Source organism: Anopheles darlingi, chromosome 3, assembly GCF_943734745.1.
Source record: "Anopheles darlingi chromosome 3, idAnoDarlMG_H_01, whole genome shotgun sequence".
Classification (NCBI taxonomy): Eukaryota; Metazoa; Arthropoda; class Insecta; order Diptera; family Culicidae; genus Anopheles; species Anopheles darlingi.
In genome coordinates, this window is record NC_064875.1 from 63,091,751 (window position 1) to 63,119,208 (window position 27,458).

Sequence of the window (27,458 nt, forward strand, 5' to 3'; positions counted from 1 at the left end):
TAATCCGCGGACCCTTGGCGAGGAAAATATTGATTCCCTCGTTGAGTAGCAAAAGAATCGAGGTCCAGGGGCGGAGGAACCTATTTTGAAACCCCTACCACCGAAAAGGAAAACCTTCTCCACTGTGTGGTCGTTGCGCGGAGGTCCGTTTTATGGTGAGACAACATTGATGACCCGCCCCGAGCTCGTCACGGGGTCGAGATACGACACCGGAATACATAAGCGGGGCATGAACTGATCGTAAAAGTTCACACCAGAGCGACAAAGAATTAAAATTACGAATCGCGAAAGAAAAACAAAGGCACCAGGCACCAGGGGCGGCGCAGCAGAAGAGAAGAGAGCTCGCGGATCGAACCGATACAGTCAAGGTCCCAGGGTAAACATTGGGAGGTGGTCGAGACGCCATTGTTTTTTACGATGTTTGCAATTAGTCACCGCGTTCAGCATCGATAGCCTCATCATCGTCGCGCCAGCCTTCCAGTCCGGTCCGGAAATGGCAGCAGCAGGAACGACACCCAACAACGAAGAGCATCTCGGTCTCCACTTCAACACACACACACAAGACACGACGAGAAGAGACAGTGCCAAGCGAGCAGCACGAGCGTGCAAAAGTCGGTAAACATACTGTACCAGGGGCTGGGTAAACACATAAATATCTGTAACACTCCCTGGCCATGTTTGCCGTGCGCTCCTCGCGAAAACGGGAATAAACTTCAACTTGTCACCAGACCCAGAACCCTCTGTAGGTGTAGGGTGGAGTGGCAGGATGGCATGTCACATCACGGTTCCGCTTATGACAGACCGGAAAAAGGGATGGGAAGGTCAATGTGCAAGACCGGGAGTCGAGACGAGTCACGGTCGAAGTTTACGCAACAACAGAACACAGGAAACCGGTTGTCACGCCGGTCGCGTCTTAGATCGATGATCTGCCAGAAGTATCACTAACAAACTAAGACGCTGCTGAATGGAGCTGAACGGAGAGGAAGAGGCGATGTGGGCGAAAACAGGGCCGAGACTAGAGCAAGCGCATTAGCGAAAGAATGATGGAATGGAGAATGACCTAGAAGTACCGTTAGGTGTGATCGTTGAGATTAATGCTTTCTCATGTCCATCAGATGTCAAGCCAAGGGAGGGAAGGCGCGAGGTGACATTGTTGGTCGATTGGCACTTTGTTTAACCTTTTCGGCATCAATTATGCGGAGAGGATTATCCTAGGTCGTTGTCATAACAACGGGTTAATGCGCGAGGGAGATTTGCAAAGAAAACGATTTGTTGGGCGTTCTATCAATGTTTGTTATTTGCATGATATTTAACATGCAAATTTTATACATGGAAAACAGGAGTAGGCATGACTTAAGAAGTTGTTCTAAGCTAGAAGTTGTTGTCGAGAGTAGAAAAACGTCCATCGAGTTTAAGTCTAGCATCTTTGTTGGATTGAAATGCATGGTTCCAGAGAAAGCTATACACTTTAATTTACCTTTTTTACCCCAGTGGTCCATTGAAAATTGTTTGTTTATCTGTTTTCAGACTTTCTTTCCTAATTTATACATTTCTTTCAAATCCAACTTCGCTCAATACGAGTGCTTATGATGTTTCAAATATTCTTATCTATTTTCTTAAAACAATCTTAAGAACCTATAGAAGTGATTTATAAATTTCTTTATAGATTAACCAATGATGTATTAGTTATCTCATCAACGGTTGACACACATTCTCTAAATCTGAACTAATCTTTTTTTCTATTTATTGTAATAATAATATTGTTGTCATTTTTGTATAACATTTACTCAGTTAACTATCAAACCAGCTCCAAATGAAGTGCAATTAGCTAAATTCTATGTTCTAAAGTGATTCAATTCATGGTTTTATAAATATGCCATTGAAAACATCTTCCAGTCCGAGCTCCTTTCAGTCCCTAAATGAATAAATTCGTTTTCATTACCGTTCACGCGCACTTGCGTGTTCGCATTCCAAAAGCAAACGATCCATCATATTAATATCGCAGCAAAACACATGTTCACACAATCCAGCCGCCAAGCGAACCAGCGAAAACCCATTTCACCGTCCCAGAAAGCATGTATGCACGGCACGAAAAATGGATTCTAAAGCCGAAGCCTCGAATGCTGATGGGGTGGTGCTGGAGAAAAATTGAAAAATGTCAATTACCTTTCACCGAAGAGAAGGCACGTACCCCTCGGTGAGGACCCGGGACCCGGGTTTCCATGTAAAGTTCGTCCTTCGTCACCATCGCCACCTCCGGCATCCCGGCCGTACCATAATGCTCGCGTACGTGCAGGTGACAAAGTGTGCAAAACCGGAAACATTACCCGTACCATTGGCGTACCGTACCGTCGGTCGGTGCCCGTCTGCCGAGCCGAGAGTGATCGTTAGTCTGGCTGCCTGGTGCTACCGCCGCGAGGTCCCCGCGTCGTCGTCGTCGCGCGTCAGCTCGTTTGGAATGTTTTAGAAAATCCTTTTCCACAACAGCAAACCCGCTTTTCCGCTCGGCTTCAATAGCTCAATGAACAAACGCGATTTGATTTCCATCGCTTTGTACTATCGCTGCCTTTCAATGCTTTCACTTTGCGCAAATAGACTCCAGCAGCAGCAGCAAGAGCTCAAAGTCAGCCAAAAAGGCCCCTTCTCCGTGCTCCAGCAAAGGTGGTGGCTAGAGTAGGCTTCCCTTCTTGCAGAGGGCACAACCTTTTCCAAACGGGGCGCCGACGATACCAGCGGGTTGACTCTGCACCCCGAACGACGAAACAAAAGCACCAAAAGCCCATTTTTCCATTTTTAGACCAAACGATCATAGCCCTCTCGACATGGCCACCCTCACGAGTGTAGTACCTTGTGTCCCTGTCTGTGTGTGTCTGTGTGTGCACCGTGAGCATAGAAAGTGAATGAAAATCCAGCTTACACAACATCAACCCCTTTGCAACACGCGGTGCCACAACTCCTGTCACGAAGAAAAAAAACATCTTCCAGTCCAATGGACTCGTACAAGCAGGCCTTGATGTGCGCGTGTGTGTGCATGTTATTTGTGTTTCGTCCTTTCCTACGCATTCGAATGTCCTCTCTCTCTATCTCTCTCTCTTTTTCTCTCTCTTGGTGACCTACCGACCTGGTGGAAGGAAAAGCTTTGTTTGTACATGCGCCTTGAAGCGCACGCGACCGCCCGAAGAGTGCACGACGCTCTCACCGTGCTGCTCTCGCAGGGGACGCGTGTTCGAGGCCATGGTCACTAGGACTACGGTGGTATTCACTGGAAGTTCGCTGGAAGTCCACTGGAGCTCCCGGCTATCGATAGTCGATTGGCGGTGGAGTTTCTGCGCTGAGTTGTGCTCGGGATTTCAGCGTGGCAGGACGCCATCGCGCAAAACACACACACACACACACACACCCGTTCTGCCACTGGTAGGTGGACACTATCAAGAGGACCATCCCTTTGGTGCACGAAGTGGTGGTATTGAAGCTCATTCCACGTAGTACTCTCTGTTGTTGTGATTCGCCGTCGTTCTGCGTGTCTTTCATTTGTTCGAGTTCGAGAGTGACAACTGAAGATGGATTCGCGAATCATTCCGTTGTCTTCGAAGCAGCAGCAGCAGCAGCAGGAGAAGAAGGAGAAGAAGGACAAGTCAAGGCACCACCAGCAGCAGATGATGCCGTAATCGATCGAGGAAGGTGAATGTGCAAATAGTGCTGTGAGTCTGGCGACAGAACTCGAGAACTCGTCCGTCGACACACGTTAGATCGTCTTCGTCATCGTCTGGGGAGGAACGAAACCCACTAGCTGGTAGGCAGCACATCATCGAGCAGGGAAATGGGTCACCATTAGGGGGGCCGGCCCGTCGGTACCAGAAATAACAGCGCGAAACGACGTACGTGGCGTAGATCGCATCGACAGTACGAGATGTTGACCCAACGGCAAGACCTTATCCTAGCGTCGACCTCCGCAGCAACAGCAGCAGCTGGTGCTAGTGCTGGTGCTAGTGCTGATGGTTGTTGCGTTTGGCGCTCCTCAGTTGCGCTGGCACTGTCAACGCAGGTGGTGCTCTGGTGTCTTATCGGTGACGGTGAAGCGAGATCGAAAAATTGTCTTTCAATAGAGCAGCCGTGAGAAGTCTCTATCGTTCTTCAAGCCGTCTCTACTCTACGTTAATTGAATTCTTCTTCAACAACAACAACAAGAACGACGACCACGACGACAAGGATCACTAAGCCACAAAGGACGGTGACAACGGTGTACAGTGGATAGTGGCAACAGCTTGAACTCCTCTCTCTCACTGCACTGTCCTCTATCTATCGAATCGAATGTTGAAACATTCGCTCTGTCTGTGACGTCAGAGTGCCTCGCATTTGGCCGGAATTTGGCCGGCACACACGAACACACAAACACACACACACCAACACGAAACGTATCTCAAAATGCGGTGAGGATTAACGACTGTGACTGCGAGCTACCGAGCGGGTATCGATAAGCTCTCTAGGCGGCTTCGAGGTTCGAGTTTATGGACCACTTGTTCGACCGTGATTCCGACGACGCATGATTTCGTGCGACAGATGTGCCACCGCCGGTACCACCATCAAGGCACCACCGTACGTTTATTGTCCTTGAATCCAATATAATCCGACGACGAAGCGCCAAAAAGAAGCGCCTATTACGATCGGCGATTAAGGCGGTGAAGCGTGGTGCTCGGAAAAATACCGGGCCGAAAACAAATTCAATCTCGTTACCTTCCGTCATCGCACAGCACCGGATGCTGGCTCATCGTTGGTGGTCTTATGAGATTGATTGCTTCATCTGCGCTACCCCCTCACCCCAGAGGCATCATTGTTCGTTCGAGCATTGAATGGGAAGGAATGTGACAATAATAAACCGATAAATTCGTTTGCATGACATACACACCGTCAACAACAACAACGTCAACGTGTGCGTTCGTGCAGACAAATATCAACCTCCGCAGACACCTGGGTGATGCTCGCGATGCTCTAGGCATCAGTTCCAAGGTAAAATAATAACGGAGCAGAACGGATTTGTTTTTCTTGTGCCGAGCAGTAATGGGAACGCGTGTGCGATCGCAATAACGAAACTACCGGGAAAACAGAACAGCGAAGGTAGAGAGCACCAGAACAGTAGTGGGGTGAATGCTGCAATCAACCGACCGCGGCCGCGAGCGCGTCGTAAAAAAAAGGGGGGGTAGGAGAGCGGCCTAAGAGGCTAAGAGAGGCTTGGTGCTGTGCTACGGGATACTCCCGGGATACTTACACGCAAACTACACGCGAACGAGTGTTTTGTGGGTGGGTGCGGACGATAAAAATAAATTTCCCAATTCACCGACGACCGGGCGTCTCCATTTGGTGTCCGCCACGTGGTGCGCGGTGCGTGATGGTGGTTGTAATCGAGTCGACCGCCGCCGAATTGCGACACTAGACAACGGAGCGAGTCGGCAGTAAGTACGTGTGAAGTGGTTTGGAGTGGACGCTACGTAGAAATTAACGTTTCGCGTCGTTTACTGTCTCGTGATCCTCGCCACTAATTGTGAATCCGTCGCTGCAAAACCCCCCTCGCAGCGAGTGATTTGTGATCGTCATTTTCATCTCTGTCTGTGTGCTAAGTGTGTGTGTGTGAAGAGAACAACAGAAGCAGAAGCACCACAATTGCTCGCAAGATCATCATGGCCTTACAAAAGAAGTTCTCGAGCAACGATATGGAGTTGTTATCGATCGGCAAGGTTGGTGGTGGTGGTGGTGGTGGTGGTGGTGCAGGTAGTGGTGTTCCTCTCGTCAACCATCTCGGTGCTGCGGTGGGACAGGGTAGTGGCCGACCAACGAGTGTTACCGATCCGAATGGGAACGGCCTACCGGGTATCATGAGCTGTGGTGGTGGCAATAGCAACAACAACAGCGTAAAGATGCCCTCGAAGAAGATCCAGTTCAGCAATCCCGAGTTCAGCATCACGCCCATCGAAACGCTACCCGGAAGTACGGTCCGACCGGCACCGAGTCGTCGAAGGTAAGAGTCACCCGGGGAGGAGTTGGGGTGCCGGCAATTAAACAGCCAGTAATTGCTTGTAAAGCACGTCATCAAGTGAATTCGATTGTTCTTGTGTGTGTGTGTGCGCGTGGGATATTAGCATAAAAGCGACATCAGAGAGCCTTTTCCCATTTACGACTCCCAAAGGGTATCCGCTGCTCGGTATCGTACAGTGCTAAGGGACCAACTTTATCTTCCACTCGACTCTTTGCACGATGTTTACGCCTTGAAAGTTTACTTTAATGTCGCAATTAGTTTGGCTATTGAGGTGCTATTGTTTGTGAATTGGAAGCACATATCTGGTGGGTTTCACATTGGAACTTTCTTCATCAATGTGGCGATTACTATTGCTCGGTGTAACTTTCGATAACTTTCGAGTACAGATAAGGCTTCTGGCCATGACCAACAGAACAATATCTACTGAAAACTTCATCCTATACGTAAAGTGATGAAGGGTAATAATCTTTTTTTTTATCGATTAATATACATGTGAGACAGACGAATAGAAGTTTCAATCGCTCGATCATAAAACTTTGTCGAAGTCGCATCCTTAGTTCAAGGGTATATGGGTCTAAGTTTTTGTCTTTTTGACTTAGGAGGTTAACGCATTAGTAAAACAAAATAATGGAATATATTGCAGAAAAGTATATCAATTTAACAGAAATAGGTTACTCTATTCACTGAAATGAAACTGTCATTGGTACTGACGAGTTCCCCTCCCCGGAACATAATTCATCTGCCAGACCCGACACTCCAACTTCTAGCCAAAGAACACTTTGTGGAACGAATAAAGTAGCTAACCATCAACCAACTGTTGGGAGCACTCATTATGATGCTGTTGCGGCTATTCCTAGCGAACGTGTTGCTTACACATCACCGAGAACTCCACACCGAGAAATGGGCAACTCGAGCTGCCTCGAACACGAACAACGAACTGACGAAAGCCACGACCATGGCCATGGAGCCACGGAAACAAAGCCATTGTATCGCCAGAGCGTGTGAAGACACCGGAGCATTAACTGGGGCCTCATCTTCTGGTCGAGTCCTCTCACTAGGCTAGACCGAACGAAACACCTACCGCGCATCTCTCGCGCTCCCCGCAGCTCGCGCGGTCTAAGGACGAAAAGGATGTAAATAATGACCCAGCTTCTTCACAGCGCGACGCTCGTTCGTGTGTGTGTGAGTGTGTGTGTGTGTAGCTACACTTCAGCGGCAGGGTTTTGGGTGCCATTTTCACGTCCGTGGCTGAATGTGCAGTAAAACGGCAAACCGCATACGCTCCGTGTATGCTCCGGGTTCCGTTATAAGGTTGGTCTTGAGTTTGAGGCAATGGTGATGCAACTCGCCGTTAACTGAATCCTAAGGCACTGGAAACCGTGTTTCCATGTGTGTGTGTGTGTGTGACTCGTCTGGTGCCATCGAGAGAAGCTCCCATGGCGCCCACGTCCCACAGGGCCATAGAGTTGGCCATAAATTGTGGCTGGAACTTTCCGTTCCATTCCATCCCGTTCCATTCCGTTCTGTGCTGTGAAGCTCTCTACTGTACCAAGCGAGGTGCAATCTTCTGCTGTAGTCCTTCAGAATCGGGGGTCTTCAGTTCCTTTTTTATTTTTGGTTTTACGCCACACGCGCCTCACCTTTACGGTGGTGGCAGAAATGTTACTTTCTTCACTCGCCGAAGGCAGGGCCGAAGACGTGCGGCTTGCGAAGGTCTTTTCCTGACCTAATTTCCCAGGATGCTTGCTCACGTGCAGAACAAGCCGTCGGTTCCGTCGGTCGGTCGGGAACGGAACGGTAAAGCAGAAGAAAGGTAACGTGCCGTCTTTTCGCCACGTTTGCTTCGCCAGGCGGCCACCACTGGCGGCAATTGGCTCGGAACCGGAATTCAGCGCACCGCATTCACCGGCACCTCTTACTCCAGGACACGGGAATTGTGTTACATATCAATCCGATAACGAAGCCACCGGAACGGGAAAGGGAATCGAATTTACGCGATAGCGAGACGAGGGGATGAAAGCGAAGCGATCGAACGAGCTTCTCTGACGCCCACACGACGTGATAAATATTCAGTGCGTACCGCTGTAACAGACAGTGAATCGTTCCATGGCGAGCGAAACCGTAACTGTGGTAGTGTAGGTTTGGTTTTTTTTTTTTTTCGTCAGATGCAAAACGGAAAATGTAATGCCTAACTTAAACGAAATGAAGCGACCGTACTTTTTCATGCAAATGTTTCGATCAGGGATCGATTTGTATGCATAAAAAAAAGGAAGAGAGTTCAATCCGCGGGGGGGGGGGGGGGGGGGGGAATTGAAGTGGAAAATGAGGTCGGAAAAGCCAGTTGTCTAAAGAACGAAGTTGAAGCACACGCTCTCCCTCGGTTCTAGCGTTTAATCATAAACCATAACAGCAGCAATAGCAGCACCTACGTGAACTATCTTCTTCATACGCTTGGTACAACCTTCCTCTTCGTCGTCGTCGTCGTTCCGTCATCCGGAAATACTTTGAGCTCCGCGCTCACAAAGATCCTAGATAAATAGCAGCCCGATAGCGAGAGCGATAAACGAGCACTAATGTCATTATTATGAACTCGTAAACAATGAGCTCGACGACGACGATCCCTTTTAAAATTATGTTCGACGGATGGGATGATTGATGGGCGCAAACGTTGGCGTGCCTTGGTCCGTCTAAAACCCGGTCCCACGCAGATGAGCTGTAATGGCACTTAATGTTGGTCCCTCATCCTCCACGGCGTGACTAGCAGCAGGCACAGGACGCAACAGGTCCTCCGGTGGTCGGCCCGGTGGCGGTGGAAACACATTAAACTTCTCTGAGCTGTTGCACTGTTGGAAAGAGACATTAAACTCGTCAAACGGACCGAGCGTCGGGTGCCGGAGCTGACGACTTTTTGATGCTCGTTCCTCAAGTTTAAAGTCCCCTCGCCTCCCTCCCTCCCCTCGTTTTTCCGGTGGTAAAGTTAGTTTTCCGCGAAGCCGAACGCCCCCGGATGTCCGTCGTAAAAGTGTTTCCCCGTAAAACGGGCCCAAAAATGTCCGTCAAATGACCGTTACTATGTCGCAATGGTATCGCTTGGCGTCATTGAGCCAGTGCTCCAGCCAGTGCTCATTTAATGGAAAACCATTCTCCCCTTTTTTTCGAGCACCTTTCGTGCGCCACCGAATACCGGACACAACTTTTTGGAGGACTGTCCGTGTCCGGCTTTTGCCGTACTTCCCGGGTGCCGCATTGGTCACATACCACGCATACTACAGAGCTGCAGCAGCATCGGTTTATCCTTTTCCCAAGTACTTTTGCTTCTGGTTTCTCACCGCGCGTCCCCCCTCTTCTTATCCCGTCCCTGCGTTCATGCAAAACAATGTTAAAATCAACAACATTTAAAAGTTTTCTCCTATCCCCCCCGTTCCCACGGGCAGGCCGCACTCCTCTGGTAGGCTCATCTTTCAATTTTCAAACGAGAGCACGAGACGCGAGAGCTCTCCAACAAATTGGCAATGGATAACGGAGTTTCGGGGCTTTGAATACGTATGGGAAGAGATTCGCTGCAAAAAATAAACCGGAGATACTACTTGTGCGATACCGATTCTCGCTTGTATCTGCAGGAATAAGGGTGGGAATAGGGGAACCAGTTGTTGTTGTTATTGTTGTTGTTGTTGCTTTTACCCCGTTGTCCGCTTCCGCTTCCGCTGCGACGCTCCTCGCAGCCTAGGAAAAGTTTATGTTAAATGAATTGGTTTTCCCCCACCTCCCGTTGAGGCCCGGGGAAATGCTTTGGCGAAAGGTCAAGGTTGGAACCCGTCACCGCTATACACGGCGCACGCTGGATGCTGCTCGCCGGGTTAGGAAAATGTTCTATCAGGGGACGAAATATGAGAAAACTTCCGCGAAAAATTTACGCGAAAAAAAACAACTCTAGACCCAACAGCCATCCTCGGCCAGAACTTCCATTTACTGTTCTAGCATTAGCCTTAGGCTGCTGACTCCGTGGAAGCGGAAGAAATAGGGAAAGATGTGTCATCCTTTGGAGGATCGTAGTTCTTCCACGAGGGGATTATCAAAAGGTTCTACGGTTGATTGGCCAGACAATCGATCCAGAGGAAATCGTCTGTATCTGGTTTATGCCGTTTATGCTGTCAAGTCCTTCTTATAGGATTGTTTGAATTATTATTTCGTGAAGTAGACCGATTAAACGTTACTAAAATAATGTAAATATCGACTACTTTGAACGTGTATTGATATTGTTTTCAATTTCCTTGGCATCTTGAAAACACTCTTCTGTCTATCAAACAGATATTAAGCCATCACTTCACTCAAGCCACTTGCAATGCAACGTGCTGTTGATCGATGGCCATTTCATTTTCCTCGCATTAAGCCCTTCTCGACCTCTGGAGAGGTGCAATCGACCTAAGCTACCAACTAACACTCGACATCGAGCGAAGAACACGTCATGCTCGTCCCGGTAACCGGCATCTATCTAGCTTTACGGAGCTGAATTAAATTGTGGAAGGTTTCCAGCACGATCCGGGAGCACTAGAAGCTAATGAACCACGATGACCATCGTCTCGCTGACCTCCGTAGCCACCGTCACTGTAATGGTGTTCCCGAAATAGCAGAAGCCGTAACGCGAGCCCCGCCAAAAAAGGAGACTGGAAAACTGGAAAGTGGGCGAAAATTGATGGCACAGAATTAATGGGACGTAAGAGTGTTGCTTGCGACCGTTCGTTGGAATGGGCCGCCAACCTTCGGTCAATGGCGGTTCAATGGTGCAAAAGAGAGACATTCGGGCCTCTTCACTGGAGGCTACCACGAGGGTGCTTTATGCCGAAAATATTGCTTCTTCTAAGGACAACTTTGAGACGCAATTGATAAAAGTCTATTCCACTCGATGCTATTTAAAGAGACGGAAGGTGACTTTTGAATTGGTTCTATTGGTAGCGTCCAGTCCGAAAGGGAACAGAAAGGAGTGTCCGGGCCGTGCTATGCATCCGCTATGTTCCTCACTTCGTCCTCAAATCCTTGAATTACCAGCAAGAACCTCTGCATCATTTATGATTCACGGTGCTTGAGCCTGTGCTATGGAACAAATCCCTTGCTGCAGCGTGAAATGAATTCATTAATTAATCACGCAAATAGACCGACCGAACCCCGCTCCGCACCGTGCACCACCCTTTCCGTTCCGTGTTCCCGTGTTTTGCGTTTCTAATCAGCCTAATCAGGTGACTCCGGGTGAATTATATGCCACGAAACTTTGTGATTCAGCTTGGAACTCGTGTTGATTACACACACACACAGAAATCACCGAAAACACTGGAGGAAAAAAAGAGAAGCTTAACACACAGCGTAACACTAGCACGGGTTCAATGTGGAAATTATGGGGCATTCAGTTGGCATCCGTATGACACTCCCAGAAGGTCCGGTCCGGTCCAGTCCGTCCATCGGTCAGTCAGTCGGTGATCGGTGTTTTAATGGCACGATAGCGCGTGATTCCGTGGTTGGGCAGTGCAGCTCGGTTCGGCACGCGCACTACAGATATGCGAGCCGAACAAGCAACACTCTCCTAATCTGAAGGTAATTTATGTTAATGATAATTCCGTACACTGCCTCTTGAGCACTGAACCCCTCGCACTCGCAGGCATCGTGTGGCCCGGTTGTACGATAATGCGAGGCTCAAAATGTAATTTCTCCACGCGTGAAAGTCCCCGCAGCTGTCCGCCGAAAAGTCGCGGCGAGATCGTTAAGCCGTGAAGTCGAAAATAAGTCATAAATCAAACAGATAAGCTTGCTAGCTAGGACCGTGGAGCAGGAGTGGCGAATACAGTGGTGGCGGCGCGGCGGAATTCTTTTGTTTCGGACAATGCGTGCGGGCATGACGACAATTTTAGATCCCCGACATCCTTGACAGTTCGAGGCAAACGAGGAGACGTGTCCGTCGTTGACCTTCCGGAAGGATTAATACGCCATGCGTCATGCGTACGAGCGTGTGTCTGACTGATGTGTGTGTGTGTGTGTGTCCTGGGGAGTGGAAGCAATACGCAGAAAGAGGTCCGGTATCTCCGGATCAGCTGTCATCGTTGCGAGATCGCACACGTCCATGATATCTTTTCCGCTCCAACGTAAGACCGACCGGATGAGCATTGTCATCAGGATCAACCTTCCTCAGCATCCGTGCTGAGTGCTCACGGTTGATGGACCACAACGAGCACTGATGCTGGCACTCATATTTTATTCACTCGAGAAGTAGCGATGATTTAATCGGACGCCATAAATTGCTCCGTAAGGTTAAGGCGCTCATCGGACAACGTGGAGTGGAACTACGGCGGTGGCCAACGCCAAGCCAAGCCACAAACAGTTGCTAGAGAGCGTGAGCATCCCTACGGACAACTTTACTTCCAATCTAAGGGATCTTTTAAAACTGGGACGAAGAAGAAGAAGAACTCGCCTGAAACGCACTGCTGCGCTCTGGTGCCGTGTCCTTCCTGGTCGTCGGTGCGGTTCATCTTACCCAAAAGGCAAACTGGGCCACCGACAACCGAACGCCCGAGACGGACGCTCGAGAGACCACTTGGAGCCGGAGCAGCACTTGAAGTACGTACCAAGTGGCGATGTCTTGAGGTTTGCAGCAGTAGCAGCAGCAGCAGCAGGATGAATGATGTGGCCCGATTATTACTGGTTTTGTAGCCGGGGCCAAGTGGATGCGTCGGGGTTTTGCAATTAATTAAAATATGTATCAACGCCTTTCCTTCTGCTGCCTTTCCTCTACCCTTTGCACACTGTCGTCGTCCTTGTCGTCGTCGTAGTCGCCGTCGTGGTCGTCGTCATCGGTCCACCATAAAAAGGAGGTGGATGATATATAAAATTTATGGTTTAGCTTGGTCATTGCGATGGACATGCGACTTGCTGGCAGTGCAGCAGCTTCTGTGGTCTCGACGATGATGACGACGATACCTTCCAGTAGTAGCATCGCGCCAGGCATCCGAACGAACGGCAATTGATGGGGGATGTGTTGGCACGCCACGAGCACGATCGATCGGTGTCCATCTAGTTAGAGTTTAATGTGAACATAATTGGATACCCCGTGGCCACGCCCGGGGCATTGCACCCTTCGTGTGAGGATGGTGGTGCCTGAGAGTACTTTTCGCTATCGCTCTCAACCTTTTCCTTTTTCTCGTGCTGCAGTTCTATTGCAGGTCCCATCGTGTACAACTTTGTATCTGAAATTGATGATAAGATAGCGCTCACTCTCTGTTGCATGTTCGACGTGGAACAGGTTCAATCGTGTAGCAATGATTATGGACCTTATCAACGTAATTCAGGAGCACAATAACCGACATTATTGGGCGAGTAATTTAGCACAATGATGTGCTAATGGGGTTGCTATGATTTGATTACTTTATGGAGCAAACGATCAAAGGAGCTTATGAACATTCGTTTTTTTTTTATTCTCCCACAAAAATAAATCCAGGGAGGAAGCAATCGTAATGGCCAACCTACGGAAACGCGTCGCCGCCTGCGATCTGAACAAAAATGTCCGCAAACCAGCCGCCAATGCGGCTGCCGCAAATCTGGACGACATCAGCATCAACGATACGGGGCAAACGCAGGACGCACTCGACAATCGGCCGCTGCTGCCGAAATCGACGCCAACGGAGCAGCGCAAGGAGCGTCCCAAAAATGGGTCCGGCAACGATGCGGGTACCAGTGGCGGTGGCGGTGCCGAAGACTCACCGAAAGTAAAGATCGTTATGGACAAGGAGTTCATTTTCGAGTGTCTGTGCTGGCACAACGAGTACCGGATGCGACACGGTGCACCGGCCCTCACCGTGTCCGCGGAGCTGTGCGAGCTGGCCAAACTGTGGGCCAACCATCTGGCCAGTACCAACGAGCTGTACTACCAGAGTGGCACCAACTACGGTCAGAACATCTTCTGCTGTCCGGCCAACAGTCTGCTGACGGACCTTTCCGGTAAGTAGCTCCATTCGGACCAACAGGAGAACGCGGCGGCACATTCACATTGTCACGTGTCGTATTTCCCGCAGGTCAGGAAGTGGCCACGTACTGGTACAGCACGAACCGTCGGTATGATTACTTCAAGGAACCGCATCTACTCCACACGAACGTGAACACGGGCCACTTCTCGCAGATGGTGTGGCGAGCGAGCCGCTACTTTGGGGTCAGCAAGTCGATCTCCAAGACGGGCAAACTGTTCGTGGTCGCGTACTACTATCCGGCCGGCAACGTGATGGGTGAGTTCCGGCAGAACGTGCTACCGCCGCTGGTGGCGAACGAAAGTGACGCCCCGCAGCATCACCCGGGCGGTGGCCCCCAGGCCGCGGGTCACCTGTCGAGGCCACCGTCCGCCAAAGACCTGGAGAACCTCAGCACTTCCCACTGAGTAAATAAGAAACGGTGTTCCATAATGTAACAGATAACGCACTTCCTGCGATGCAAACGACCGGCCGGACTGGATGATGAGCTGCAGCAGCAGCAGCAGTTGCTGGTGGCGGTGCTGCTTCCTTCGACGGAACTAGTGCGTTGCTGCTGCTTACTAGCTTCCAGCTTCCACCTTCCAGTGATGCAACACTTTTGCAGACTTGGGAGGAACTTCTACGTTAAGGAGCGCTTTTTGGGGCGAATGATGAGCCTTCCTATCGCGGCGCGACGCGACATTCCTTATCGGCAGCTCCATCCTGGGAATGGGATGATAATTGAAAGATGATTCCACTTCCATTAGCGCCCGGTCCTTCCGCCTTCATGGAACCTTCTGATCCGGAAAGATAGGAAGTTGTTTAAGTCAGGACCAGCACGGCAATCGTCCTGCGGACGCTTCGCTTGCTCTTCCAATTTAAAATGCTTCCATCGGCGTTCTTCTGCGTTCATGAAGTGGCGCATGAAGAGGCGCCACGAAGTCACCGTTACACCGGCGCCCTCAAGCGTCTATTTAAGCTTATCTCCACCACCACCACCACCACTGCGTATCCGCTTTGCCTTTCCTCGACACCGACTAATCTAGGACAGTGGCAAACAGAGCGAAAGCAACGGAGCTACTTCGTCCTGTCCTAAATATAGCCTCCGGGAGCTTATCAATGTTATCGCGCAGCTACGTCGCAGTGCCAGCAGGCAGCATAAATGTGTGCTTTCCAAGTAGTACCTTTCGAATGAATGTCGCTTACCAGTCGCTCTAGTGGGGGGTTGGGGTGTTTTTTTTTTTTTGGCTGGGGGTTGGTTTTGACACAGACGCAAAACAGCGGGCGAAGAAAAAACATAAATTTAACAAGCCGGCAACCCACAGCACCTTTCTAGCTGCTAGCACATGACGCATGGAAAAAGTAAAACACGAAAAAACGGAAACCGAACGAACCCGCATTTTCGCTTCCTCGCCTCCCTTCCCCCTAAAAGTGTGCATTACAATTACAAGAAAAAGATTGGACACCGTTTTGAAAAAAAATCCAGAATCCATGAAGCGTAGGGAGAGACAGAGAGAAGCAGACAGACAAACAGACAGACAGGGAGAGAGAACGGAAGAGAGCGTAAGGAAGAAAACACAAAACCCTAAGGGAAACGTAGAACATACTAGTGTTTGAGTCCGTGTGATACTTCGATACTGTAAATATTGTGAAGCACAACGACGACGACGACGACGACGACGACGATCACGACGACGATCACGACGACGATCACGACGACGATCACGACGACGATGACGATGGTCGATGACGTACTCGAATAGCTAGTAGGTAGTGAAGTGATGCTTATCAATTAATCATCCAAAAACAAACGAACCCCTTGTCCTGAGGTCAACGAGTGAGAACCGTTACATGATGTGTGTGTGTGCAGCTGCTGTGCCTGGGGCAAACACTGTTAATTATGGTGCAACCCCCGACAAATCCTAGCAGGCGTCGAAGTGCGTCATCAAACCAAATTGAAGGCTACAGGTTCAAGGCTCAATCACGGCACAAAACGAATCTCACCTAACTACTACAACAACAACAACAACACTCCTATGCTAAGGACCTGCTGCTCTCAAGGGGGGTGTCGACCTGCAAAATGAAATCGCAAACCAAATGGGTTCACTGGCTGGCTGTGTATGTGTGTGCTGTTTGTGTGCTCTCGTTCTCATTTTCCCTCCCCCTCCCCAAAAACCCGATTCCACGAATCCAGGTGTCATTAATTATTCGTATAATTAGCATAAATTCGTCGCAACGATAGCAAAGGAAAGGGGGTTTTTGGGGGAAAAGGGATGGACGAGCGACGAGAGTTTAATGAAATCAACCCTACAACGGTTGCTGCGCGTTCTGCCAGGCGAAAAGCTGTTCGCAGCTTACCATCCATCACAGACCACCGGTCCTGGTCTGTGAGCCAGGGGGAAAAGGGAAGGAGAAAGAGACCACACTGGTGGGCAGTGCGGATCCTTACAGTACCACGACGACCAGTCACCGCGCACCTCCACAGAAATGGAAAACAATTTTGAGTTTTCGGCCAGGTAATTAATATTGGCCACCGGCTGCTACATCGGCTGTTACACCGGCCGGTGCCGAGTCGGTGTCGAGCTGTCTACCTGCAACAACCTACGTCAATTCTATGAGGGGTGAAGAAAGCCCGAAGTAAGTTACACATCTGGGGACGCCTTTTTCGGTCTGAACGCCTGATGGCGAACGCCGGTACACCGCGTTTGGGAGTTGAGACAAAGGGTAGTGGGCATGGCGTGACAATGGGTCCTTTCCCCGAATGGACTCCGACCTGGTCGCACAACTTTGCTCTTCTCACCACCTTCTGTTGCCGTGTGCAGCACAACCTTGGTGCGGTTGGTGAAGGGAAATGTGTTGAATACCCACGCCTTTCGACACTTCTTTTGATTGCGATGATAAATGATACGATGATTTGGACGTATTTTGCCGCACGTGTGGTGTGTATGCGTGTGTGGGATACGTCTTAAGATGGGGGAAACCCTTGAGAAGTTCGTGTTGAAGCCACTTGGGATTTCTTGGCTTTTGAGAGACTTTATTCAATTTGCACTTGTGATGTGATGTCATCGCAAGTCGATCATTCACAGCGTAGCAATGTGCGTTGGCGTGTAGCATAGAATCCCTCCCCCTGGGGCCAAGTGCTTATAAAGGAAGCATAACATATTCATAAACATCAAACATTCATCTTCGTACCCATGGCACTGATTGACATCTGCTAAAAGCTTAGAGGAACCACATATTGCGCACCGTTAATACAATCAGCGAGATTGAGAGAAAGAGAGACAGAGAGAGAAACAATACGGTACGCTTCAAAACGGCGTCTCTTTTGTTAAGCCACAATTGATTCCTATTGTGCAAAACCTTCCCCGGCACGGAAAGTCGCTACGAGTGAAGATTTATCGGGAAAAACCCCCGAATGTATGCAACATGCAGCACGTTCGGCCGGCAGCACGATAGAGCCGGGAGCTCAACTCTAATTCAGTTAGGCCCGGCCGGGGAAGTACTGGATCGAATTCAACTAGAAAACGGTAAAGGAAAAGCGTGAAAAATGGTGCTTTCTGCTGGTGGCTGGGCCTTCCACCAGCGTGGAAATTGGTGTCAGGTGCATCCGCACCGCAGGGACATTCTCGATCCGTGACGTAGTTCGTAGGCGAACGGGGAATTGATTTTGCATCATCCCAGCTCAAAAAAGGGACGAGGACAATTGCATTCGGTCTTCGATGGGGTTATGCTCCTGCTGTTATGCTTGGCTGATGCCTTCAATTGCGGGCGAAAGGAGAAATGTTTTCGTTTCGCGTTCGTACGAACATGCATTCGAATCGAACATTTTTCCTTCCGCTTGCTACGATCTGCTCGATAGAACAATGAGCACCCCGACCCCGAGACCCCGAGGACAGCAGTAGCAGCAGCGTAATGAAGCAACTCCCTGGGACCTTCACAAACACACACACACACACACACTCGGTGCCGGGCCACAAAATAAACTTTTATTCGTCCGCAAATCGTCCGCACTTTTGGGTCGCTCCTGTCCTTCGGTCGCAGCGACAACCGCAAGGGCTGCAGATGAGCAGATCGCAACCCGGCAGACCTAAGCTGGTAGCTCGCTGGCTGGTTGGCTGGATACCAATTTTCCCTCCGGCGATGCAGAAACACGATGACAATGGAGAAGGCGAGGTCGGGGCTTTCCATTCTTCTCAAGGTTACTGATGGCCGTACATCATCGTCGGCTGTCGCCTGCTGTGTTGGCAACAGTTGCCATTTTGCCAGCGACCTCACCACGCAGGAAGTGAATCATCTTCTCCTTTCGCCTTCCGCCCTTCTGTGCCGCTCACTGCCCATCCTTTGCAGCCGAGCCATTGCAAGTGGAGAAAATTCCAATTAATTGTCTTCCATCCGAGAGCACACACCACCAGTACGGACAAGTACACACACACACACGCACAGAGAACCGCAAACACGGGCTATCGTTGTTATGTCACGGCATCAGACCGCGGCAATGATTAAATAATTATGTTTTCTCCTTTCTCCCATTCCCACTCGTGCTTCGGCCCCACTGTTGGTTCGCGTGCACACAATGGCACAATGTTCTGGCCCCGCAACCGCCCCGCCCCCTCCCCAGGGCGTTGGGAATCGTATTGAGCTAACACTGGAATGTTATTATCGGATCGGATAATTCGACCCGTTGGTTCGGGTTGTTGCAAACGCGTAAAACACTAATTGAGAATAATGTTGTTGTTGCGCCCGGTTCAAGTGTTCGGACACGAAACAGAACAAAACATATGCTGCTGGTGGTGGCCCCCCCGGTTATTCGTGGTTCAATTGGCTTTCGCTCCAATTAACTCACGCCGAGCGCGCTCTCTCTCTCTTTGCACTCGCTCGTTCGAAGCAATGAAAATGTCCGGCCGGCCATCAACCTGGACCACCGATCGATCGGTTGAGCTGACCAGCAAATAACCCCTTTTTTGGCGACGTGATCCTCTGAGGTGCCAACATTACAATCGCGAGAGCACAATAATCGAGGCGCGCACGTTACAATCATCCCAACCGGAGGCACTAAACTTTGGCAGTAAACATTCAATTTGCACCACCACCACCATCACCCCAGATGGCACCAGCAGAGTTTCATTTTGTCCCCCACGAGTCACTTGGCGCCTCCATTCCGTGTGCTCGATTCCGAAGGAAGGCCGCTGATGGTGAACCTGGCGAGGGTTTTCCGTTCGCTCGCCGTTGTCGTCGTCGTTAGTGGCGAATAATAATTTTCATCTTCAGCAATCCCTTCACCACCGGCGACCCCGCCCGTGGCCAGCCACCAAACCAGCGGTGCTAAGATGCGGCGTAAGGAAAATTAAATTAAGCATTTCCCCGGTATTTTCCTTAGCGTTGTGTTCTGTTGAATCGTTGAAAAGTTGGACGTCCGGATGGGCCCGGCGACGATGCCGCGTTCCGTTTGGCCACTTGCGACGCAATGTTCGCATCGAGAACGCATTTCTGCGCCGTAACCGAGGTGGAAATGATTTGTGCAAACAGCGGTAAGAAGCTTTCGGTGGCAAAACTTTCTACCTCGAAGATGGATGTTTGTGTGCGTGTTGATCAACATGGAAAACCGGTTCATGGTTTGCGGTCAGCAGGAGGATGCTGTAGCCGAAGTTTAATCACTCTGCCATGTTGCCAGCATAACCGGTACCAGTGAAGGGCCAGTCTTTGCACAAAACTCGGCCCAAAACATGCACAACTTTACCCCCCCAAAATATCATGCTATCGGCTCGGCTCTGCGAGACTGCCCGGATCCAACTGAAGCATTAAATCAATCGCGATTCCTCTCTTTCCGTCCGATAAATCACCGGATCATGTGCGTGCCCGTGCTCCGAGCCCGTGTGACCCGTGTAATCGAGCTTGATCGATCGTGAAAAGCAGCAGAAAAGAGAGCGGAAGAGAGAGAGAGAGAGAGAGATAGAGAGAACCGGGCTCCCGGTAGAAATCACTTGGATCCGATTACAACCCCCCGAGGTGGAACTAATTTTTCCGGCTTCCATTTACCGATTCGGCTCGCTGACAGCCCTTTCAGGCGGCCCGTCCATCGAGCATTTCCCCTCGGGGCGGGAAGGAAAGCGAGCGACCAAGAATGTCAAATTGCTACAAATAACCCCCGCCGAGTCAAAATGCCCGACAATCCCGGCGGGAGTACGGACTGTGGCCACCACGGGGCCGCTCTTTACGGGACCCTTGCCTCTGGCTCTGACTTGAAAGGACATCGACGACGACGACGACATAGTTAAGGCAGTCCTGCGTGTGTCCTGCGGCGCAAATCGTTCAACGACGAGCGACGAATCGCTGATCAGGGGCTGCGGCTGCTGTTGGTGCTGACCATGAAACCACGGGATCCGCAAATTTCCGCTTCCGATGCGATACGCTTTTCACAATGAACGAGCTAAACCATCGTGACACACTCCCCGGGGTGGAGAGAGAGAGAGAGGAAGGACTGCTAAAACATAACAAATGTCTAGTTCGAGGTTTGGTCCGCCTTCTGGGGGGGGGGGACTTGAAGCATCTTGGTTGGTCTGGTGGTCGAGGTGGTTGCCACAAAAACGCAAAAAAAACCGGCGATGACCATCAACCATGCAATCTGTCGATAGCGAAAGCGAAAGCCCCCCGTTGCCGTCGTTCGTTGCCTGTCCCTCAATAATTCAACTGACAAAAATCTTTCCCGGGGCCGGTGGCCAACACACACACACCAGCAGCAGGGTGCAGAATCCGTTATCCTAACCCAGCCATACCCAGCCAGGCACCCAGCCTCTTCTCGGGTGAGCTGAGGAGGAAAAACTTGTTGAATTTTTTATGTTTCTCATGGTGGCGCGATATGAATCTTGAGCGAAACCCCGCGCCATGGGACGGACCGACACACTGACACACACACACACACACACACGCGCGCGCTAGTGTTATCGATGGAAATGATGATAACGTGTCGCTCGCACTGTTTGGAAAATGGGATCCAGGGGTGTGTATTTTTTGTTGGTTTCCCTTCTTTTCTCCTCATTCTTCTTTCTGTTTGATTGCTGGCGGACTCCTCGGGCCATCGGAAAAGGGTGTTGTAAAAAATGAATCTCTTTTAAATTAACCATTTCCGAGCGATGGGAATTCGAACGAACCCCCGGCGGATGGCGCTATTGTTTCGGTATTGCTTCGAGGTTAGTTTGTGTTTCTGTGTGGCGCCCCATCTCCCGCGCGGGGTTTTATGGTTATCGGGTCAGAATCGGCATCGGTTTTTATGAGATTGTTATTATGTGCTCCCCGGGTGGTGTGTGTGTGTGTGTCAAGTGCAGGGCACACCAACTGGCACTGGTGCCGGTCAGAAGGGCGGGCAGACGTCATAATGATGCCCTTTTCCACCTTCAAACCCATTTCGTTCGCATTTGATATAATTTCAATTTCATTCACCTGTGACAATCGCAAAACTAAGAAAAAAAAGCAAAAACAAAAGGAGGAAAAACATTGAAATACGAAGCGTACAATCGAACCATTGGACTGTTTGGAAAGTTCATTTTTGATACATCAAACGATTTGGGGAAAGGTTTTACGATTCGGTTTTTATGCAGTTTCAGCATCGATCGCATATGCAGTGTGTGTAATCGAATGAGCCGAGCTTTTGATGACACTTTCTCTTACTTCCTAACTCTCTCTCTATCTCTCTCTTCCTGTGAACTGTTCTGAAATTCCAATTCCTTATGAGGAGCTTATGCTATCCAGAAAAAAGTAACAATCATAGCGTAGATGCGTGTAAAAAGTGTTTATTACTCCTTAACCGGAACATACCGTTGTTTATACTCTCCACTAGTTGTTTAGGAGAAACAAAAACAAAGCTACAAATCAATATCCACATCAAACTTACTCTGGCTTTTGCTGTGTTTTAGAATGCGTTAATGCTGTAGTCAATCATGGTGCTGCAGCACACCTTACCGCTAATAGCTATACTAGAAAAAACGAGGCACGAAACTAGCGCAAAAATAAAACCCCGAGTGATAAACACGATAAGCTAGAACGAGGAGCGCAAAACAAAAAGAAACCAAGCAAACGTAAACAAAACGCTGCAGTCCTCTGTAAAATGCCTTACACACATGCCTGAAAGCTGCAGAAAAAACACCCTTGCAATTAACCGAAGTAAAACGGTAACAAATAAACTTGATAGACAACACTTCCCTCGCTCCCCCCCTTAGATAAAGTATGTTAAGTATGTAAAGATAAGCAACATAAAACTGAAACTTAACAACCACACAGCACGTACTGTAAGGGATGGTAGGGCGATAGTGCTGTGTGAGCTGTACAATGGAAGCGTCTACAAAACGGTGTTGCGTGTTGACGAAAAAGAGAACAAGTTCCGTACCGGGTAGTTAGTGTTTGTAACGAAACCACTCTTGAGCAGTAAATTAACTTAAAAAATCATACACACAGAAGGATAAACCCATCCGCCATACAATCTACTACTACACTGCACCATAATATGCACCGTGGGCCGTTGGTTGACCGTTACAGGGCCGGTTGTCGTGAGTGCGTGAGCTTTTATTTAAATTTTGTTTTTTGTTAAATTATAATAAGCTAATGGTTCTAAGCTACGACGGGTTCCAGGTAGGTTGTAATGGAAAAGCGAGCTAACTTGACACGCACATGATTGGTTTCCGTCAGTGGTTACATGCAAGCATAACAACGAGCGCGTATTTCGTGACGTTTTTAATGGAAACTCATTTGTTAACACTTGTTTAGGCCATAAGAATCGCTTCGTCAGCATAGAAAAGGTCGTTAGATGATTGATTGAAACTGACAAACACTCTTGTTGTTGAAAGCCGAAATTGTGATAGCTGTAAATGATGTTGATTGTGCGGGGCTTGTTTTATGTGAAAAGTGCGGCGTTGTTGTAAATCATGCAGCAACCCGTAGCCTAACCGTAGTAGCTCGCAACATTATTAATACACAACACGCGAACCCCAAACACATGCCTGACCTGTTTTCGAAACAGTTACAGTTATAGTTAAGTAAATGTAAATCAAAAAGCTGTTACATTCGTTGCGTAGAGCAAAGGCTGACTATGCAGGACAGCACCGTGTACAAATCATATGCCATTGCCAATGTTAGCTACCCAAAAACCAGAAAATACAATGTATACATGAAATACAACCAAAAATCAAACCAACTAGCAAACTGTTGTTATGATAATAAATCGTGACTTTAGCAAAACTAAAAACGAGGGCAAAACAGGATACGAATACTTACGATTGTATAAGCGCAGACAGGCAGACAGGCACACCGATGCTGTCGAAGCGACGGTCGAGGTTGAGCGGGTTATTATTCCGAATTAAAGTTACAAACAACCAAAACATTAGTACATTAAACCATAAATGATAGTATAATAAGAAGAGCAACTGCAAACAATGATAGTTACGCTTACCGAAAGCAATGTGTAAAAGACAGCGAAGAGCGAACGAGCATGTGTAGCATCAACATCGAGCATATGGAATCTAACGTTAGGAACCGTATGAACCGCATTATTCCTAATCCAATCGCGTCAGCTTCACCGGTCAGCCGACCGGTGGATTGAATGAGTGAGAAGTGCCCGATCATCAGCGTGATCGCACGTCAAGCCTGTTGGTGGATTGGTTACATTAATAAATACGACATACTTTCGTTAAATCAGCTCGCGTTCTACTCTACTACCTATAAAACAAGTCTTCCACAGAAAAGGGTAAGTATGGTAGAGTTGGTGAGTGGTACGGGGAAAAAATGACCGCTAGAAAATGCACGATACTTAAACCTTTGTTATGCAAAACGCCAAACACCACGCCAACCGCCTGCCAATCACCTGCCTTCACCTGCCTTCGTTTTTCCATGCATGGCGCCAATATGCATTATGCCGCGGTTGCGGTATTCGTGGTGGATTCCTGCGTTTAAAGTCACTCGGTAAATGTTGCCACTGCGGCAAATAAGACCTCAAACGTTGGAAGGGAAATGGCACGACGCCCAGTTCGGCCGCCCACCGGTTTGGCACGTGCAAAACGGGAAAGCACTCCCAGGCGGCGGCGGCGGTGCTGCAGTGGACCGTCCTGCATGACTCATGCCATCCTAGAGCACTCGTTCGGCTCCGTTTTATTCCTGCTTTCTTTATTTCTAGTTCGTGACAATTGTTAATTGCTTCTGCTTTAAATTCCACACCCAACGTCGCATTCGTCGCTAGTTCGGGAACATAGATTACAAAGTGAAAAGTTCGGTTTTATGTTGGCTCCCCGTTAGCGTCCACACTAATGGATCGTCGGGAACTCGGGGTGGGGAACAAAAACCGCAGCAAAAAGGAGACACTAGGAGTCGCCACAAAACATAACGAAAAATGGAAAGAAAAAAACACCAAGACAGACCGTGAGCTCGCGCTACTCACGCTGTGCGACGCAAAAGCGCGAGACTAAACGGGAAGGGACCAGAAAACGCGGACACTAACGTCTTTATGTGACTTCTGTCACATTCCATTCCGACATTCGCGGTATCAGCGGCACAATCAAAGGCCCCGTGGAATGCGAGGTTGCGTGGCATTCTAGTTGACGCCGACGTGTTCAAGTTCAGGAACTTCCACTTAGGAATCGCCGGCGTGCACCAAGAATCCGTTTGGCCACCAAAGGAGGTCAACCAAGGGCAACGAGTTGGTCACGAAGGTCCCAGGTCCCAGATTCCACCGGAACCACCATCGGCCATCGTGCATGCCGCCATACGAGAGGACGAGGGTCGTCCTGCCTGCTGACTGCCTGACACACTGACTGGGCGACTAGCGGTTCCGCCAATGGTCAAGGGAACCACTCGGTGAACGGCGATCGAATTGCGGAAAACCCGGAAAACGCCAAACCCTTTGTTGGTTGGTTGGTGCCAAAAGCCGCACCCGAGCTCCGAGCGGTGGAAGCCGAGATTTGCGCCCGGATCGTCCCGGAAGGACGGACAGGATTTATGTATTTGCCACGTTTCAACCGTTCTCGAGCAGACATCGCAGTGAGCGGCGACAACGACGGCGACGGCGGCGGCAGCGGCGAATGCATGTGCAAGGACACATCGTGGCGCCATCCATCTTCCGCTCACACACGCGGGCAACGTACGTTGTGTGGCTGCTGCAGCTGCTGGTTGCGGTTTGTGGATTAATAAAACCCGAAGAACCCCGGGACCAAGCGACGATGTTTTGACTTAAATGCCTTCTGGTCTGGTCGTGCGGTCTGGCGACGTGGTTTTTGATTATGCAATTGAAGACGAATTTGGATTTGCCAAAAAGGTGGCTTCCATTTTGTGGCGCTATTTCTTGGGCATCTAAGGTAGCAAACGTTTAAATGTAGCTCATGCACCAAGGACACGAGAGGACATGTCCCTGTAACTTACTGGCCATCGCACCGTACCGCATGAAGTAACTGAACACGAAGTGTGCTCAACCAGAGGTCAATAAATTGCTCCGGTCCTATTGTGCAGGACCTTAGCCATCCCATTGGCGTAGTCTCATTACAGCTGAAGGGCCAGCACGGTTGCCCTACAAACCGATTAATATGTTACAGTGCAAGGCCGCGCACTGTAATGCGATTGTCCGGTGGCGCACGGAACCTTTCTTTACAACACGCCATCACTTGAGCTCCTGCTGCTGCCTGTCGCAAGCAAATGGAATCGAAATTTGCATAACGGGTGTGTCAAGTGTGTGCATGCAGCACTTGATGAGCTCCTGGAATGCGATCACCTGCGCCCTGATGCAAAACCATTCGAGCGATGAATGCTTGCTCTCGCTCACTGTGATGCACGTGCTGGTGCAATTGCTACACACTCCATCTTCACCATCCCCCAATGGGCACCATTCTACCCCGCCGGCGACGCAGCTCAACTGGAAAACTGTTTACAGTCCATTTATTATTCATTCAGCCGGAATGCAGCACGGCTCCGGGCCCCCTTCGGGTTGGAAATAGCAATAGACACCCCGCTGCTCGATACCCGACGGTTCTAAATGGCAACGGCCAGCCCTTGAGTGCGCACTTGCACTGCGAATGTGTCATTTGCACATCTTTCACGGTTGATTCGCAGTCACAGATCGCGGCATGGAAAGTGGGAGTGTGAGAGTTGAAGGTACTACTTTACCACGGATGACGGTTTCGTTGCTGTTGCTGCTGCTGCTGCTGCTGATGATGAGCATGATGGGGCAAGTAGCAGCATTTCCTGTGCCAGCCGAGGCCACCACTTACTCGTCGGTTGCGGACATCGGTACACTAGCGAACGGTGCTGCCGGGTTCGTGGGCCAACTGTGGAATACGGGTGCACGGCTCGGTGGTGAATTCATCCGGCGTGGGTTTGGGTTTCTGGGAGTGGCATAATAAATGGACAAGCTAGCATCGCTGTCGTTCTTTAACTACAACTGGATTCTCTGCTGATTTTGTGTATCGAGTAGATCCGAACATTACTGATCTTGTTTGATCGGACAACTTGATCAAATATTTGTTTCGATTGAAGATCAGAGTCATGGAGAAGCAATTATTGGGAATCAACAATTAGAAATTCTCATCGTAATCTATAAAACGTTGCCATTAACCGTCCGTCTCAACTGGAGTTGAATAGTTTGAAGAGCATCATCAGAATGAATTGTACAATCATCTTGTTATGTTTCGTGACGATTACGGTGATCGTCGCTGTACCGATCGCCCACCCTGAAGAAGAGGAGGGAGCCAAACCATCAGGCGACGAAGATGATCTTGCCGGAGGGGTGGATTTGGACTGGGATCCCTATGCAACGGATGGCGAGGAGGATAAGGATGCTGGTAGTGGAGAACATCTGTCACTGGAGGACACTATTCGTAATTCTATGGACAAGGTGTCTTCCAACATCCGCGGTCGTATACAAGCCATACCGTTTGCGATTTAATACATTCGTTCGTGTGGTAACAAAAATAAGAAGAAATACATAATCATGAAAAGCAAAAGCCAATAGTTTTTTTCATTTTACCGTAACAAGTCTACATAAATAACTTCCGAAAGAATTTTCCACTAAGCTTCGATTGAAACACATGCAATGTACATCTCAGGTTTAATAAATCATTTATGATTTTACACTTTGTTAACAAGTTTAAGCTCAGAATTTCTAGAACATTCCAAAACATGATGACATCTTTGCGTATGTACGTACAAAGACACAGCTTTCTAGCCAGGAAAACAGTAAGCACTTTTTTGTACGAGAACCGATTTCATCATTAATGCATAAATAATGCGTAAACTGTGTGGCTGACACAATCTTTGTTTTCCATCAATCAGTTGATCAAATGTAGAGCAATCATCACATCACATTTAATGGCTGGAAGTAACTCAAATATTTGTAAGGGCAATCAAGCTCTGCCACCATAAATCATATAAAAGTTCAAGGCCTACCATGTGAATGATATAGTTTCCTCGTTTAGCAG

The 27,458-nt window shown here is 49.2% G+C and overlaps 2 protein-coding genes across 3 annotated transcripts in view; one reads left to right on the forward strand and one right to left on the reverse strand.

Annotated features, from left to right (window-relative positions):
* The window catches only part of LOC125954476 (uncharacterized), a 39,079-nt gene extending 12,662 nt beyond the window's left edge, over positions 1-26,417 (reverse strand). Inside the window, exons 1-3 of one of the 2 annotated variants that reach the window (XM_049684846.1) lie at positions 26,149-26,417; positions 23,453-23,646; positions 23,278-23,316 (exon numbers count right to left, since the gene is read on the reverse strand). In XM_049684846.1, coding sequence (XP_049540803.1) covers positions 23,278-23,316; positions 23,453-23,515 — 102 coding nt within the window. In that variant the 5' untranslated portion in view covers positions 23,516-23,646; positions 26,149-26,417. Of the gene's footprint in view, positions 1-21,783; positions 22,139-23,277; positions 23,317-23,452; positions 23,647-26,148 lie in introns of those variants that run through there. The other variant, XR_007469039.1, reaches the window with a different exon arrangement.
* On the forward strand, positions 5,676-14,441 carry LOC125954541 (uncharacterized). The gene is given in 5 exon segments (XM_049684935.1): positions 5,676-5,732; positions 5,734-5,766; positions 5,814-6,013; positions 13,512-14,011; positions 14,086-14,441. Coding segments are annotated over 5 exon segments (1,146 nt in total).
* Positions 26,418-27,458: the final 1,041 nt, after the last annotated feature.